General features: G+C 37.3%; 1 protein-coding gene across 1 annotated transcript; it reads left to right on the forward strand.

Moving 5' to 3' along the window:
- Positions 1–2393: 2393 nt before the first annotated feature.
- Positions 2394–5339, forward strand: LOC146708068 (CD209 antigen-like). The gene is made up of 4 exons (XM_085460792.1): positions 2394–2601; positions 3789–3925; positions 4940–5040; positions 5198–5339. Exons 1-4 carry the CDS (start codon positions 2394–2396, stop codon positions 5337–5339), a joined length of 588 nt encoding a protein of 195 aa, XP_085316918.1.
- The last annotated feature ends 13187 nt before the right edge of the window (positions 5340–18526 follow it).

Here is an 18526-nt window from a genome sequence, read left to right on the forward strand (position 1 = left end):
AAGCTAATTGTTTAAAATGCAGCATTTTCTGCAGCAAGCATTGATTTTATCACTTACTATAGCAGATTTACAGAATAACTAGAGGTTATGGTCTGAATAAAGAAGAGATATAGCATTTGAACTACTGACTGTCAAAGTATAACCTGACATTCTAAAGAGACCAAAGCCAACAATGAATCAGTTATATTAATATGTTGTTGGATTGGTCTTCTGCTATTTCTACTCAGTAAATTTAAATTGGCTTAAATTAGATTAAGGGCTGCAGTGAGTGTAGTCAGCCCATTCAAAAGCAAAGACGAATGCAGGCGTAACCCCAGCAAAGTCTTTACAGAGGGCCATGAGTGCCAAAATGAATCAAACAAATACATTATTAAATAATTTATGAAATGTGTCAATAATGATTACAATTTTAATAGCATCCTAGCCCCTGCACTGTCAGGATTTATTACATGCCATGTGAGCACAAGCAGTATAATGTTTTCATCTTACCAGACCTCAGTTTCCTGTTAAATAGAGAATCACATGTATCAGTTTCACACAGTTCAGTACAACAGTCTGCAACTTCAGAGACACTCTTAGATCTTTTCTTCAGAAACCCAAGACACAGCTGAAACCAGCAACGCATCTGAAAATCATGGAAATGCGCTACAGGAATCCAGAAGAAATACCAGGTAATCACAGAGTGTTGAAAAAGGGGCAAAGGTCAGAAAGCCTAAAGAGGACCAAACCCTTAAGTTTAATAACATTTATTCTTTATTATGTTTTTTATTAAGTTTATGCTGTTACAGTATTGTAATATTTTTAATTTAAACCTCACAAACTAACCCATACTATAATAAAAAAAAAAAAAAGAAATCATGTAAAACAGCTACATGCAGGTGTTTCAGTTGACAAAATTACAAATGTTTTTTTTTAAATTTACTTTTGTGAATCTAGTTTTAGGTTTTAGTTTATTTTAGTTAGCATAATAATCTTCATTTGTGGTCACGGCTTAAAAAGAAAAACGCAAATTTTAAAAAGCAGTCACTGCAGGCAATATTACAAGAAAGATACAATGAGAAATTCCCCATTTAGTATCATTATTCAGTATTTTTAGTCAAAATCAGTCTGTGAAATAGGTATAAACCCTTTATAACTGCATACATTTTAAATTCTCAGGACAGAAAAGCCAATACATAACATCGACCTTTCAACTTTGAAGATGTATTTCCCAAACAGCTCATATATGAGCATACTAAGTAAAGCCATGCAAAACCTTTTTACCTTCATACTATAAAATGTGCCCAAATTATAGCTCTTGAAAGTACGGGTGGGTAGGTTGAAATTTAGTGGTTTTAATTTTTCTGTCATTTTTGAGCCCCCAAAACTTCTTAAGTATAGGAAATAGACAAATTCCATTTTTCTAAAATGGAAACAAATTTAAACTCTGTTAAAAAATGTAACCAAATAAATTTTGGCCAGCTTTGCTACAATACTTGCTACAATTAGCTCAAATTTCAGTTCATTAAGTAAGACCAATAACTCGATTATAAAAAAAATTCTCACCTTCCAAGGAGACAAACTAAAAATGCCTTCTCATTTTATTTTACATTACTGTAGTTAGTTGTATTTAACTATTTCAATCTTTTTGCATTTAAGAAAATGTTTTCTTTTAAATTTTTTATTCTAACATGTAAATACAATGAAAGGGTTTAGTAGGGGCCCAGCAACCCTGGCAAGGATATGCGGAAAAGAATGGATGGATGGGTTTAGTGGGGTTTTTTTGTATGTACTGATCATTAATGAGGTAAAATGTATTACTTACCCAGTTCCCTAATTAATACATAGTCGATAGCTGCAGCCCTAAATTAAGTTGAACATCTGTCATGTTGCTCTTAGCTGATTTTTTTACTGCACAACAAACTTCTTAAAGTATGTTTAAAAAGAAAAATGACACTCTCGGAGTGGTTCGTGTTAAATGTGCTAATTATTTTTTTTGTTGTGACAGTAAATGTCTGCCGTACCAAATTGCTTTGACAAAGATAAACGCTGTTGTGTATTGAAGACAATCATCCTCTTCAGGCGCTGATTGAAAAACAGATGTTTTTTTTTTCTACTTTGTAAATTAAAAGAGCAGTTGCTAGTGTCACCGTTGTTATTAGTCGCCAAATATGAGGTTGTTAATGTCTTATGTTTGCACACATGTTGAAAAATACTGACTTCTAGCCCCAGGTACTACATTTGTGAAGAAAAGTTCCTGCAGAGCTGCTGTGATTCTTCTGGGTGTGCTGTGTCTTCTTCTCCTCACTGGACTCATAATTCTGGCTTTTCCTTGTGAGTACAGCAGCTAGATAGCATGCTGATGATGTCCTAAATGGGTGTTCATTAATAGAGCTTGTTCATTTAATGTTCACATGCCCAACACAGTCAACCAAGACAAATCTGAGTGGGAAGAGGAGGTGGGCAGACAGAGAGCATTACAGATCAGTTACAACAACTTGAAAACAGAACAAGACCAGTTACAGAAAAACTACGACAGTGTGGTTCAAGACAGAGTCCAGCTCCAGAAAAAAGTTGAAGCCTTGACCAAAGAAAAAGATGATCTTCAGAAAAAGTTTCAAGGTAATTATTCCTCTGTCAGTGCGCCCCAGGGCAGCTGTGGCTACAATGTAGCTTGCCATCACCAGTGTGTGAATGGGTGAATGACTGAATGTAGTGTGAAGCGCTTTGGGGTCCTTAGGGACTAGAAAAGCGCTATACAAATGCAGGCCATTTACCATTTTATTTCATTCAAAGAAAATATGTTCTTGGGTCTAGCCTTTATTCTGATGATTCAATAATAAACCAATAGTTTATAAACTGCAACAAACAAAACGTGGTAGATTTAGCACAGACCCTGCCTACAAGACATCATAAATAAATATCATAGTTAAATGTGATTGCAAAATGTTTTAAATTCACATTTTTCAGTTTGTTTCTTTGTTTGTTTTTACTAATTTCTTGGCATCATAAGGAGCATGGCTGCACTGTTAGACAATAACAGTTGATACATGAAGTATTTCAGAGCTCTGAGATAAAATTTCCCAAAGGATTCATACAATAACTTAATGCCACTGGACTTATAAACAATCTTTTGATGCTGTTCAGGTGAATTCCTGACTCAAACTGAACTCACTCAGTTTGCCTTCACTCTTTTTCAATTATGTACTTGAAGTTGCAAATAATAATAAAAAAAGACAACCAAATACAGAGATGACTGTACCACCAACATTGTGGCTTACGCTTAGGGCTTCTTGTGTAAGAAATGAAAGCAGCATTAGAGTCTTGCCACATTGATGACAGTGATAAGCAGCTTCCTTTCCATGCCTTTTTTTTTTACCTACAGCTGCTGATGCAGATTACAGCGGAAATCACTTTATCACATTTTACACATCTTCACTAGAAGTCACCAAAGTTCAAATAGTTTTCCTATATAATCTTATATCTTTCTCATCTTCTCAGCCCTGAGAGTTACTATTAACTTTGTGCACAATTGGAGTAATTAAGTGCACATTGTTAATGAACACGAAAACAAATCTAAAAATCAAAGTGCTGAGAACACTGACTTGAACTATGTCTTAGGAAACACATTCTGACAAATTGTGCAACTATGACAGAAAGTTTTTTTCACCACCAAAGTGTTTTGAATTTGTGTCACTAACTCCAAAGCAATGGCTGTGAAAAAGCTCATCATTAGGGTTAAGTGAAAGCTACCTCGTACAATGTAACCCCAAATTGTTAACATTCTTCTTCTATTTTTTTTATATTAGATTTTCAGCATAAATGGGTGTATGTTAGCGGTAGTTTCTATTACATGTCTTCAGAGGAGAAATCCTGGCAAGAGAGCAGACAAGACTGTCTTCAAAAAGGTGCAGACCTGGTGATTATCAACAGCCAAGAGGAACAGGTGGGAGTGCATTAAAAATATTTAAATGAAAATTAAAATGAAATCAAAGTTCAGTTAAGTAAGATAAGATAAGATAAGATAACCTTTATTAGTCCCACACGTGGGAAATTTGTTTTGTCACAGCAGGAAGTGGACAGTGCAAAAGTTATGACGCAAAAATTAGAATACAATAAGAATAAATACAGTACACAGCTGTACAGAATAGAATAAAATAATATACTATATACAGTAGAATAAAATAGAATAAAAATATACAATAAGATAAAAATAGAATACGAATGCTATATACAACTGAGTAAAAATACAACGATGCCAGAAAAGATTATTGCACTTAGTGTTATTGCACATGTGTGGATGTGTGTGTTTGTTCAGTTAAAGTCTTTGTTGTGGAGTCTGACAGCAGTGGGGAGGAAAGACCTGCGAAATCTCTCCGTCCCACACCGTGGGTGCCGCAGTCTCCCACTGAAGGAGCTGCTCAGTGCTGTCACAGTCTGCTGCATGGGGTGGGAGACGTTGTCCAACAGGGATGACAGCTTAGCCGCCATTCTCCTGTCACTCACCACCTCCACTGGGTCCAGAGGGCAGCCTAGAACAGAGCTGGCCCTTCGGATCACCCTGTTCAGTCTCTTCCTGTCCCCGGCAGAGATGCTGCCGCCCCAGCAGACCACACCATAAAAGATAGCAGAAGCCACGACAGAGTCATAGAAGGTCTTCAGGAGTGGGCCCTCCACCCCAAACGACCTGAGTCTCCACAGCAGGTACAGCCTGCTCTGCCCTTTCCTGTAGAGGGCGTCTGAGTTATGAGTCCAGTCCAGTCTGTTGTTCAGATGAACACCAAGGTACCTGTAGCTGTCCACAGCCTCAATGTCCATACCCTGGATGTTCAGTGGTTGCAGTGGAGAATGCTTGTGCCTGCGGAAGTCTACCACCAGCTCCTTGGTTTAGTGGAGGCTATATAGATACATCAGTTTAAACTCAGTATCCTTACAGTTGGTTTCTCTCTTTTTTAAAAAGAACTTTGTGAATCAGTTAAACAAGTATTTGTGGATTGGACTGACTGACTCGGAGACAGACGGGACATGGAAATGGGTGGATGGGACTCGAATGACCACAAGGTTTAAATACAAATAAAATCCATTCTTTAGTTTGCATATATTTAAGTAAAAAGATACTGTTCATGCTGTCTCATTAGTATCTAAGTTACAGTTACTGAAAAGAAAAAACTGATCAGATTGTTGAGTTTAGCTCTCATAATTTTATCTTTATTTTCAGCTACTGGAATAGCGGTGAGCCTAATGGACTCAAAAATGAAAACTGTGGGCAAATAAAAAATTACAACTCAAAAAACAGCTGGAATGATGAAAAATGCTCTATTTTACACTCCTGGGTGTGTGAGAAGAAAGCTTCCCCATAACTTCACATCAAGTCCATCAAATAATGCATAAAACAGAGCCACAAGATGCATTCGTGAAATGAAGCTGGACAGAAAACTGTGGAAATTTACAAAGAAACAAGTACACACAGAGGCTTTTTGCTTTGCTTTCAAAATCAAGAACTCTTTTGTCGCTATGAACCTTCTCAGTGATGGAGATCTGCTCTGGTTATAACATTGTTAGCTGTATTTGATTAAAACCAATCCCCCGCTTAAAAATACTCATCCTATAGAAAAAGACTCTCTAACCATAAGTTTTCTATCTGTATGTATATTTTATTCTTTTTACTTAGTGTGGCTCTCATTTACTATCTATCTTTTTGTTGTATTTGAACTACAATGCAGTGGTAGAAATTAAAAGTACTTGTGCATGTATTATTTCGCTAGTGCTTTTCATGTGTATGCCTTGCCTACCTTTTTATAACCTTGTGTGTTTGTGGCATCTCAGAAGCAAGGAGGGAAATAGTGAACACAAACAGATTGTACTGATATGACTGAACTACACTTGTTGACTGAATATCAGAGGGGTGCATAACCTAAAAGTGGCAGAATTATTTAATTTCTGTTAAGTTTTAGGCTTGCAAGAATTAATTGGTTGCTAGCAATAATGAAACACATCAGCTATGGGAACAAGTTTAATATTATATTTGGAATGGGCAATATGACATATGCATGATATTCAATAAATATTGGATCTGTTATTTCTTAAAGAAAGATCTTTACATCCTTTTATGTCTGTCTGCATAAATATTGCTATTTTAACATACTTTTTTCAGGTTTTGCAGAAATACTAACCAGATAGCCACAAACACAGTCCCAGGAAAACAATAGATTACTTAAACATACTGGGCCATGCTTGTGGTACTCAATACTACTGTGGTTATAACTGACAGGAAATATTCTGTCAGCAAACTGTATTCAGATATTTCCCTTGTTGCATATGCCCCACAGCCAAAATTGATTAAAGCTGATAACTTAGAGAGAAATGACATTGCTTAAAGAATTTCTTAAAGAAAATTAAAATCCAAACTGGCAGCTGATTCCACAGAAGAGGGCCCTGAAAAGTTCTGCCTCCCATTCTACTTTTAAATATCCTATAGGATGCACAAGTAAGCCCTTAGCGTGAGATTGAAGTGCTTGATTTTGGTTGGTCTATGGTCTTTGAAGTCTTTAAGATACACTATGATAGACACAAGTTTGGTAGAAATTTAATAATTGTTTTGCCTCCCTTTGTCTGGTTTCCATTAACCCCTGAGTGCTGCTCAGACGGCGTGGCTCAGAGCTTTTGTTCAGCGCTCTTTTTGTTTGAAAAGATGTACAAATGACATGTAAAAGATATTTCTTCATAAGGAAAAATTTGAAAAGAAAACAGACAAGACTGTCTTCAAAAAGGTGAACAAAGTCAAACAGCTGTTCAAACAAATTCAGTTCAGTTTGATTAATATTGTAGTATGAACAGTGCATCACACACACACACACACACACACACACACACACACACACACACACACACACACACACACACACACTGCTTTGATGCAGCTGCAACCTGTGGGCAGAGCACAAATAAAGTGGCCTATTATTATTTCATCCCACCAGACCTTCATTTCCTGTTAAAGAGAATCACACTTTTTCACACAGTTCTCAAAACTTTGTTAATCTCAAGTTCCTGTTCAGGTTGTAACTGAACCACAGCACAGAATAACATCATGGATGACATTTATTTAAACAACATAGCAATTAATCACAGAAAGCTAAAAGGGGACCTAAATTCCTCAGAAAATATTTATGTCACTTATGATGATATCCAAACTGTGGAGATGAACAGGACTGGACTTTCACCTGCATTCACAGGTAATAAACAAATAATTTGACACTGTTACAATTTTATGCACAAACACAGGCAACTTTACTAAACAAAAAAAACCCCATTCTTTTACCTGTTTTAGCAATTTTGTATTTTGATGAATGAGAATTGACTGACCTGACTGAATAACGCTTGCTTTTGGCTACAATGTACAGTGGGGCAAAAAAGTATTTAGTCAGCCACCGATTGTGCAAGTTCCCCCACTTAAAATGATGACAGAAGTCAGTAATTTGCACCAGAGGTACACTTCAACTGTGAGAGACAGAATGTGAAAAAAAAATCCATGAATTCACATGGTAGGATTTGTAAAGAATTTATTCGTAAATCAGGGTGGAAAATAAGTATTTGGTCACCTCAAACAAGGAAAATCTCTGGCTCTCACAGACCTGTAACGTCTTCTGTAAGAAGCTTTTCTGTCCCCCACTCGTTACCTGTATGAATGGCACCTGTTTGAACTCATCATCTGTATAAAAGACACCTGTCCACAACCTCAAACAGTCAGACTCCAAACTCCGCCATGGCCAACACCAAAGAGCTTTCGAAGGACACCAGGAAAAGTATTGTAGACCTGCACCAGACTGGGAAGAGTGAATCTACAATAGGCAAGCAGCTTGGTGTGAAAAAATCAACTGTGGGAGCAATCATCAGAAAATGGAAGACATACAAGACCACTGATAATCTCCCGCGATCTGGGGCTCCACGCAAGATCTCATCCCGTGGGGTCAAAATGATCATGAGAACGGTGAGCAAAGATCCCAGAACCACACGGGGGGACCTGGTGAATGACCTGCAGAGAGCTGGGACCAAAGTAACAAAGATCACCATCAGTAACACACTACAACGGCAGGGAATCAAATCCCGCAGTGCCAGACGTGTTCCGCTGCTGAAGCCAGTGCATGTCCAGGCCCGTCTGAAGTTTGCCAGAGAGCACATGGATGATACAGCAGAGGATTGGGAGAATGTCATGTGGTCAGATGAAACCAAAGTAGAACTTTTTGGTATAAACTCAACTCGTCGTGTTTGGAGGAAGAAGAATACTGAGTTGCATCCCAAGAACACCATACCTACTGTGAAGCATGGGGGTGGAAACATCATGCTATGGGGCTGTTTTTCTGCCAAGGGGACAGGACGACTGATCCGTGTTAAGGACAGAATGAATGGGGCCATGTATCGTGAGATTTTGAGCCAAAACCTCCTTCCATCAGTGAGAACTTTGAAGATGAAACGAGGCTGGGTCTTCCAACATGACAATGATCCAAAACACACCGCCCGGGCAACAAAGGAGTGGCTCCGTAAGAAGCATTTGAAAGTCCTGGAGTGGCCTAGCCAGTCTCCAGACCTCAACCCCATAGAAAATCTGTGGCGGGAGTTGAAAGTTCGTGTTGCTCGGGGACAGCCCCAAAACATCACTGCTCTCGAGAAGATCTGCATGGAGGAATGGGCCAAAATAGCAGCTACTGTGTGTGCAAACCTGGTAAAGACCTATAGTAAACGTTTGACCTCTGTTATTGCCAACAAAGGTTATGTTATAAAGTATTGAGTTGTATTTTTGTTATTGACCAAATACTTATTTTCCACCCTGATTTACGAATAAATTCTTTACAAATCCTACCATATGGATTCATGGATTTTTTTTTCACATTCTGTCTCTCACAGTTGAAGTGTACCTCTGGTGCAAATTACTGACCTCTGTCATCATTTTAAGTGGGGGAACTTGCACAATCGGTGGCTGACTAAATACTTTTTTGCCCCACTGTAGCTTTCCATCACCAGTGTGTGAATGTGTGTGTGAATGGGTGGATGACTGAATGTGTAAAGCGCTTTGCGGTCCTTAAAGACTAGTAAAGCACTATATAAATACATACTGTTGTCTACAGTTCAAGCAACTATTGGCTGTATGTATGTCTCTGTGATCATAACTGATCTCATATCTCACAATACGCTAGCATTACTTACAGCAAGTGTCTAGTGGCTCCTGAAAGCTCCATCAGAAAGGATCTTTGTAAAGTTTCACTGCATCAGAGTTAAAATAATTATTAGACATGGATGAACTGTCTCAGACAAATGTTTCTGCGTTACTGTAAATGTGTTTTACTATAGTCTGTTCTGGTTTTGAGAGCAGAATCTTAAGAGAACTTTCCTGACCCCCATCATCAACGCTGGTCAGTTATCCTAAAAAAGCAATGTAGCAAATGTAATGTAAATAACATAAGAGTTTTGGAAAATTAAAGCATTAAGTCTTTTATCATTCTGACAAAATATCAAAAAAGTATCACCCTGACTTAACTTAAACAATATCGAAGAGAGTTGTGTTTTTGCTATCATAGTAGGTGGGTAATGGATCAGAAATTAAAACTGGGTCATCGTGGTGATCTAGATTTTTAAAAATCAGGGAAACAAAGAAAATATAATTTATTATTTTTGTCTAAATGACAAAAGGACTGCAGTCTTCTTTGATAAGAAAGGGTCCCCTGTGATGGAGAGACCTGTACCTATCACATGGTAGCCGAAAACTTGACCAGAAAGTGGAATGAGTTGCAGACCAGTTACCGCAGCCTAACAATTGAACAACACCAGTTACAGACCATGCACAGTATTCTGAAAATGGAACGAGACCAGCTACAGAAAAGCTACAACAATATGGTGGAAGACAGAGGCCAGCTCCAAAAGAGACTTGAAGACATGACCAAAAATAGAGATGATCTTCAGAGAAAGTCTGTCGGTAATTATTGTTATTTCACCTCCATAAAAACAAAACAAGTTTTGGGGGGATATTTTGAAGTAAGTAAGGCACAAATGTTTTTTTTTTCTCAGCACATTAATAATCCTATTAAGGTTTAGGAAAAATATCAGGAAAAGTAAGGTTCAGTGCATCCCAAATGACATCTTAAGTAAATCTTGGAGCTAAATGTGACTCAACAAAAGTTTGAAGTTTTGAAATAATAGAAATTTATTATCCAAAGCAGCACACATGCAGTGTTGGTTCCCCGTGTTTGATTTATACAGTATATGTCAAATCACCCAATTAAAACCACTACAAAAGAGCTGATATAATACTGTAATATCTCAGTTAAGACTGCATTTAATCACTTAATTCAGCTGACTTCTTCGCTCAGGCTGAGCTAATTCATGATGTGTCTGCTGTTTTTCATTTCTCTATTTTGTTGTTAAAAAACTGTCAAACAACTAAATGCAGAAGTGATTCCACTACTGACAGCTGCTAGAAATGACAAAAGCAGCATCAGGCCTCCTAACAGTGATGAGTTCACTGCAGAGATAAACTCATTTCACTCCACCTGCAGACATTCCTGTGTTTTTTTTTCTTTCCTTTAACAGGTTGTCTGCGAGAATGGATGCACTTCAATGGTAGTTTATATTACATTTCTTCAAACAAGAAATCCTGGCAAGAAAGTAGAAATGATTGTCTCCAGAGAGGCGCTGATCTGGTGATTATCAACAGCAAAGAAGAACAGGTGATTTTCTAAATGTGGTTTCTGTCTATATGTGTGTTGTATATATGTTATATATATGTTATATATATGTTATATAATACATATATATATATATATATATATATATATATATGTATATATATGTATATATATATATATATATATATATATATATATATATATATATACATATATATATATATATAACGTATATATATTTCTTTGTCTCAACAAGGAATTCACAAGAAATTTTCAAAAGCTGATGTGGATAGGATTGACTGACAGTGAGAAAGCAACCCGTTCTCACTCCCAAAGCGTAACATTTTACGCTAGGTGACAAATCGTCACCATATTACGTTTTCGGCTACCCACCACGTTCCTAAATGACGACCTCGGAAAAAGAGGAAATATGAGAACCGTCTGGACTGAACCTACACATGTTCGCTCTTTTTCTTCAAATCGCTTAGAAACACGCTATTTAACATCATTAAAGTCCTGGTTACGGTCTGGAATAAGGTTATGGTTAGGGCTAGGGATAAGGTTAGGTTTAGGGCTGGAATACAGGGCAGGAACGTCTATTACCGCGGGAGCGTCATTGCACTGGATTCCAGCCATAACCCACCGCGTACCATAAGAACGCTGAAGGTCTCCTTTCGCGTTCCTCAGGAACGCCGCGGGACGTGACAAAACGTCGACATGTTACGCCTCGGGAGTGAGAACGCTCTGAAGAGGGGATCTGGAAATGGGTGGATGGGTCTCTGCTTGTTACAAGGTTTTACTTTTTTCTTATTGTGCTGCACCACAAGATAAGTTAAGTTAAGTCTATCAAGTCTTAAAATCATTTATATACGACCTTGTGTCGGTGAGTGCAATGTAAAGAGAAATTACAAAAAGATCTTCATGTCTTCTCTCTTCTCTTCACTCTAAAAAGAACATGTCAACATGGCTTAGGCCTGCAAAGTTCAACAAATCACAGAACTTCTGGAATGTGCTGTCTCAGTCAAAGTCAGAATTTCAACTAGACTGCGTTTAAACAAATGGCCAAAAAACACAGCAAACTGAAGCAGCATTGTGAAAAAGAGTGGACTAAAATTCTTCTGCAACGATGTCAAACAGAAAGAACTTAACGTTACTGCTGCTAAACATAGTTAAACAAGATTCTGAGTCATGCGGTGTGCTTACTTCTTCACATACTGCTTCTATATTTTGGCTTAAGGTTTGTTAAATAAATTGTCACAAACATCTGAATGGCATACACATTAATTTGTGAGGACTGAAGAACAGGATGTAGGAGGCAGAAGTTAAAGCCAATGTAAGTATTTAATGTCATTAAGTCCAAACGTTACAAAGTTCAAATCCAAAATTTCTGAATTAAGAAAAATATGGATACAACATGATGGCTTGATGTGTTTTAGAAGAGATTTCACAAAATGATTTGACAAACAGGAAAAATATTGCAGTCTTATAGCAACATAATTTTTGATATCAAAATATCTGAATATTTTTTTTGTACAGATCCCATTAACGACTACAACTTTGTTTACTAAATCATCATTTTTTTCAATTCACTTTATATACTGCCATTTCACAACAGTCACCTCAAGTGCTTTATCCTGTAACGTAAACTTCCTAAAATATTTAAAAGAAACCCCAACAGTTACCATATCAGCAAATGATTGATTAAGTACGGAGTGGTGTATGAACCCACAGGGAGTGAAAAGAGACGTGTAAAGAAGAAACACTCAGTGAATCACTGAAGTCCCCCCAGCAGCCCAAGAGTAATGCAGCATAACTAAGGATACAGGGTCACCTGATTCAGCCCTGACAATAAGTTTAATCAAAAAGAAAAGTTCCAAGCCTAATCTTAAAGAGAGAGTGTGTCTTTTGCATTGTTTTTTGTTTTTTGAAATATTGTATTTTGTTTGTGTTTCAGCTACTGGGCTACTTTTGAGCCAAATGGTTTTCCACAAAGAGATGAGGACTGTGCAGAAATAAAGAACTTTCATTTCCCAAACAACTGGAATGATGAATCATGTGACCTTGAGAGAGTCTGGATCTGTGAGAAGAAACTGGCTACATAAATCAGCATCCAAACTCATCACACAGTGATAGAAAACAGAAAAGAAGTTCATGAAATGTATATGACTGATCCTGCTCACTGTTCCCTACAGTATAAGCTTTGCATTAAAAGTCCTTATTATCACTTCCTTGTACATGACAGTGTGTGATATAAAGAATCTCTATATTCTGTATATCTGTATATAGTATATCCCAAATATATTTAGGAAGTATGCATACTTCCACAGTAGCAGTCATGTACAGGTGATCAAATGCATTGGATTACCTGATGATCAGTAATTGTGAGTACCAAACTGCATTACAGTTTGGTACAGAAGCTGCTCTGCCAGCAGCCAGAAATCACTACAGAGGCTGGTGAAAGCAGCAGAGCACATCACTGGCTTGAGGATTCCTGCCATTCAGGACATCTATCTCCAGTGCTGCCTCTGCAAAGCACACAGCATCATCAAGGACCACAGCCACCCAGCACATCAGCTGTTCTCCTTGCTACCATCTGGCAGACGTTACAGGAGTCTGTCTGCTCGGACTACGAGACTTAAAAACATATTTGACCATTAAGCCATACGACACCTCAACCACAACACTTAAACAGACACACACACTCCACAGATGCACTGAGAATCTGTCCTACAGTTTCACAAGTACATTGTACACTCTGCACTGGTCACTTCATTCTTATTAGTATTCAAACAGATAAAAACCTTACTCTGTGCAATACTGTACTAACTGCCACTCAAAATTTTGTACTATTCAGTTTGTACTGCTGCTCACTCCTGCCACTTTATCTCATGTGCAATATCCCATTTGCTTTCTTTTTAAACTACAGAAGTCTCTTTAAATGGCCACATGATGGTGCTGCTGTATTGGCTCAAAAAGATTCGGTTAACTCCACCAAAGTTTAAATATTTAAATTACACATCACATAAAAATGACATAGTAAAAGATTACCTGGTCCTAAGCAAGTCTTAAAATTCTATGAATACAACCTTACAGCTGCAACAGAAATCAATGTTAAGAGAAACAGCGGGAATAGTATCTTTACATTGTAAGGTAAAGAGCCTGCAATGATACAGGATTCTTAATTCACTAATTCGTTTTTTGTATAGAGCATTGTACATCTGAACAAAATGTCTTTTTTGGGTGGTTTATCTTGTTCTCTCTCTTGATTTTGTTTTACACAGTGGAGAAGTATTTTCCTCATCGTGCTTGCATATTTGTGGACCTGAAGAGAGCGTTGCTGACTACAGACAACTACAGACAGTTGCAGTGCGAGCGTATGTGTAGAAATGTGGTGGGTTTTGATGTTTCTTATACTCCCCACAGTAAATAAACAACCAGAGATCAGATCGCCGGGGTCCTTCATTCATGCACTTAGCCTTGCGGGAACTACAAGAGGGCGGGCCCTGACAGGGTAGACTGGTCCCTTGATTTAGTTTCTGTCATAGGGGTTGAATCTTGGTCAGACCCCTTACCCAGGACCAATTTGCCTTGGGAAGACCCAGCAGGCCAAGAGGCTCTGTCATTTTCAGGAGGGCATAATGCTGCTAAAATACTTAGTAAGTGATACAATTCAACAGTTCTTGATGTTTATGTATAAAAGAGGCAAATCTGAGTTGGACCTGGAACAAACCAGTTACAAAGACCTGGAAGAAGAACTTAACCAGTTAAAAAACAGTTATAATGATCTGGCTAAAGTGCGAGAGCAGCTACAACAAAAACTTGAGATCATAAGGACAAATGAGCTTCCGAGTAAGTTATATATTTCTTTGTTCTTGTTGGGTTAACGTCATCACTGAAAGTGATCTGTACATACCTACGTTTAGCCATCAGCAGAAGGGCTACAGTGTTTGCATGCATGTAATGTTTGCAGCTGTTGTAAATGCTGTAAGTCTAAAAGATGACCTTTGACACTTTTTTCCTCTAGCCTACAAAAGGCCATCTTAACATTAATGTATCACCAACGGTCTTAATGCAAAATATGACAACTGTCGATCAAAAAACTATTGCAGTGACAAAAATCTCACTACCATAAACTCGTAAGAGTCTATCAAGGTTCTCTGAATTGTGTACAGTATGTTCAAACCTGCACAGTGACATTTGTTCCAGATTTTTTTTTATTAGTGTTGCTTAAAATACAACTTACACTTATCATTTTTAATGAAATAAAGTAGTTCCCTCTAAAAGTCAGAGTCACAATACACCTTTGAATCCATGAGTAAAAACGTTGTGCATTATTTTTGTCCTCCTCTGGAGATCATGAAGGTGAATGCAAAATCCAGTATATCCAGTTTGCTGACAGTTAAAATATTTCACTCTAAGCTTAAACTTCATACACTATTTGTTAACTTTATTTCCCATTATTATTAGTGCAAAATATATTTCACTAGAACATTGTCCTTTTATCAATTTTTTCCGGTCACAGCTACTGGTACCATCCACAGCCTGACAATGGAGGAGGCGAACATATCGAAGAGGATTGTGCCAAGTTACTAAATTACAACAGTGATATGTTACTCAAATGGAACGACATACTTGCTTAAAAACTAGTCACTGGATTTGTGAAACTGCCTTACTGTCTTGACAAATGTCTTAATGTTATTTTTCAAAAATATAAAATCTCTTACCACTGTCACAGAGATGATACCCTGTTTCTCTTTCAAGTACAATCAACATTCAGACCTTCGCTGCATTGTACACATAATCTGTCCAAAATATGTTTAAATCCATCAAAAAAAAAAAGTACTACACAGTTCAGCATGAAGCACTTTACTTTAAGCTGGAAGAAGCAGGCCATGTGACATGTCATCATGTATCATACTGTATCGCCCAAAAGTATTTAATACAACTTTAGTCTTTTTGCAATATATCAAATATATTGTTGTTCATTTTATTTTTTCCCATGTTTCCATGTATGTATTTGTTTTTGTTTCATCTATTTAGATATAATGCTATTTGAATGAAAGTTTCACGGCGGGGTTTGCCGGTGTGTTTGAAAACCGGACCCAAAAGCAGATGGTTAGAGAGGAAGTAACTAGTTCACTTCCCTCCACTGTGAAAGACTGCGCAGCAATTTCCTAATGTTGTAAACCTGCTCAACATTTGGCAATAAACCCCTTTCTGATTCTGATTCTGATTCTGATTCTGAGAAGACGCACCGCAGCTCAACTCTGTGAGAGAACAAAAAGAAAATCACAGACAAGACAATGATGGAAATGTGTCAGTGGCATTTACTGTACTATGAATATAAATCATGTATTCTATTTAGATGTTTAAACTGTACATTGTACTTGCATATCAGACTAGACTGAAGCTGAAACTAGGATCATACTGTGCAAATAACTCTAGTGACTCCTAGTGCTAGTTTCAGAAAAGACACTCTATGGCCTAAAATACTAGACATTTTATTTAATTCACATTTGCTCTTCTAAACTGCCTGATCAAATACATTAACTTAATACAATATTTTAAAAAGTTTTAAACGTTTATTTCTTGTACCCTTTCTTCACAGTGGCAAAATTGGAATTAATACTGTTATCAAATACATAAATACCTGTTTAGTAATTGATTCTGAAATACAATTAGCAATATGCACCAGGAGTCATTGCATGAAAAATCCTGGGACATTTGTATAATAAGGAACTATTTTTGCATTTTTTAAAAACCCTTCAATTTTTAGACACAAACCCCCAAATTTCCCGTAATCAACCTGTGGGCAACAACAGAAATTTTTTTTAAAAAAATTTATAACGTTTCATTTCAAGCCTGTCCCTCTCATCCTTAAGTCTTGTTATGTTGTTTAGGATGCAAACTGAATGTTGCATCCTCAATCTAAGCGTTAAAGCATGTCTTGCTTTGGAGATAATTGCAACTCACAACCTTTTTGCATGTACTATTTCTTTGTCTTCGTTATACCTTTGCAGTCTTTTTCACAGTCATGCTCAAGGAAACTTGAACATGTGCACCTGAGCCCAGTGTGACTGTTGGAGTTGCACAGTTGATGATGTGTGTTACATCAGTCTGTTACCTATACACTTCCACTTCCAAATAATGCAACATCAACCATTAGGTAATTGGTTTTCACTGTCAATGTTGACACTAAATTCAAACGTAAAATGAGTCTTTTGCTGTTTCACACTTTGGGTTCTAGTGATCAGCTGAGTTTTGTGATTTGATTCATGATTAATCGTAGTATTCGTAGGGTTCATTTTCTTTCCTGTCAGTTTTGTTTCCTGTCTAGCTCTCCCTGATTGTCTGATGCTTTTAGCCTTCAATGTTCACTTTTTAAAACTTCATCCCTGGCTGTTTGTGCCTCTGTAAATTATCTGAGATAATCATTTGGAAAACTGAACTTTTACCACACTCTGTTGCTTCATCAGGAAGATTATGTAGTCTCAGCTTTGTCATCCATCACTGCGAGTTATGCAATGTTGGAAATTTTGGTTTGTCACCTCAAGCATTACCATTCAAAACATTTTTATTGTTGCTATTCTTTTCCCACATGGCTGCATGCCTAAGAAGAAAAATCTTTGCCATTTATTTATTTATTCTGCGGCCTCACAACCTTTTTTAACCACAACATTTTTACTGCCGTCGATGGTACTGTTAGTAAATGGCATCTACAATTCTGCAAACAAACATTTTAATAAATGACCTTGTGTTTCTAGTTTTAAAAGACTTAAGTACATTAATATTAAAATGACTTGCTAAATATTATCATGTTTAACAAAACGAGTAAATGCTGTCCTTAATTATAATTTGTATGGTCTTAATTTATCGCATATTATTTGTCATTATGCTGAATTGGGCTTTTCACAATATCAGGTTTCACTGCAATTAAGATATCGCTATGTGTCTGAAAAATATAAAATATAAATGCTATGAGCCACACAGAGGTTGGTTTAGATTTGATTGGGCAATATATTGTCGTAATAAAAATTAACCAGTGGGCTGCTATCAGTGCTTGTAGGGCCAGTGCACAGTTGCCCTTCAAGCCAGCCTGTAGCCTGTATAATTCCAGGCTATAGGCTGGCTTGTAGCCTGTAAAAAGTGCAAAATATATATAATGACTCATTCAATTCAGTTTTATTTATATATACCAAATTACCAGTCCAACCCTATTTATGGGTTACTTTAAAAAAAAAAAGGAAGAAGGTTCACAAGGTATTACAGGAAGCAAAGGAATTGATTAAATAAAAGAGAAAACAGCTGCACTTTAAAGGCTCGAGGTACAATTCTGCATAAATTATTCATAAGGAATCCATAAAGGTTAGTTATAAATATATTTAAAATAGATTAAATCACTGAGTCCTCCAAATTTGACCACCACCTCATCCACACTGGATCAAACTCCTATGGTTCCTCCCGTCGATTGTGGATGCATAGCAGGGCTGGCCCATGTGCCCTGGCTGATCATCATCGGGAAAGGCCAGACTACCAGACCCACTACCACTGTTGCCTTTTCCATAGTGTTCTAAAGAACTGCTTTTAGCATTAGTTTTCCTTGGGAGACCCTATACTACAGACAAACTGCCACCTGCAACAAATCACTATTAACTATGGCAGACAAATCCCCCCCACCCCCAATAGAATTACTGGTTTTGGAACACTGGGTGTTCCCCCAGAGGAACTGGTCCATTGGAAGTGGGGGGTGAAGGGTAAAACCTATGTAATACTGAGCAAAGTGAAGGACAGAAAGAGGAAACAAGCAAACAGAAAAGTATAAAAGAAGAAGTGGATTCTACATCATCACTGACACTCTCCAGGCAGTTGTT

This window comes from Copadichromis virginalis, linkage group LG6 (genome assembly GCF_057382275.1).
Source record: "Copadichromis virginalis isolate Kocher_CV1m ecotype Utaka linkage group LG6, C_Virginalis_male_GT1.1, whole genome shotgun sequence".
Taxonomy (NCBI): Eukaryota; Metazoa; Chordata; class Actinopteri; order Cichliformes; family Cichlidae; genus Copadichromis; species Copadichromis virginalis.

Excerpts from the sequence above, each read along its gene's own strand:
- LOC146708068 (XM_085460792.1), top strand. The coding sequence starts at position 2,394 with ATGCCCAACACAGTCAACCAAGACAAATCTGAGTGGGAAGAGGAGGTG. Across the intron at positions 3,926-4,939 it reads TCAACAGCCAAGAGGAACAG|AACTTTGTGAATCAGTTAAA; the intron begins GTGGGAGTGCAT and ends TTTTTTAAAAAG. Across the intron at positions 5,041-5,197 it reads GGGACTCGAATGACCACAAG|CTACTGGAATAGCGGTGAGC; the intron begins GTTTAAATACAA and ends CTTTATTTTCAG.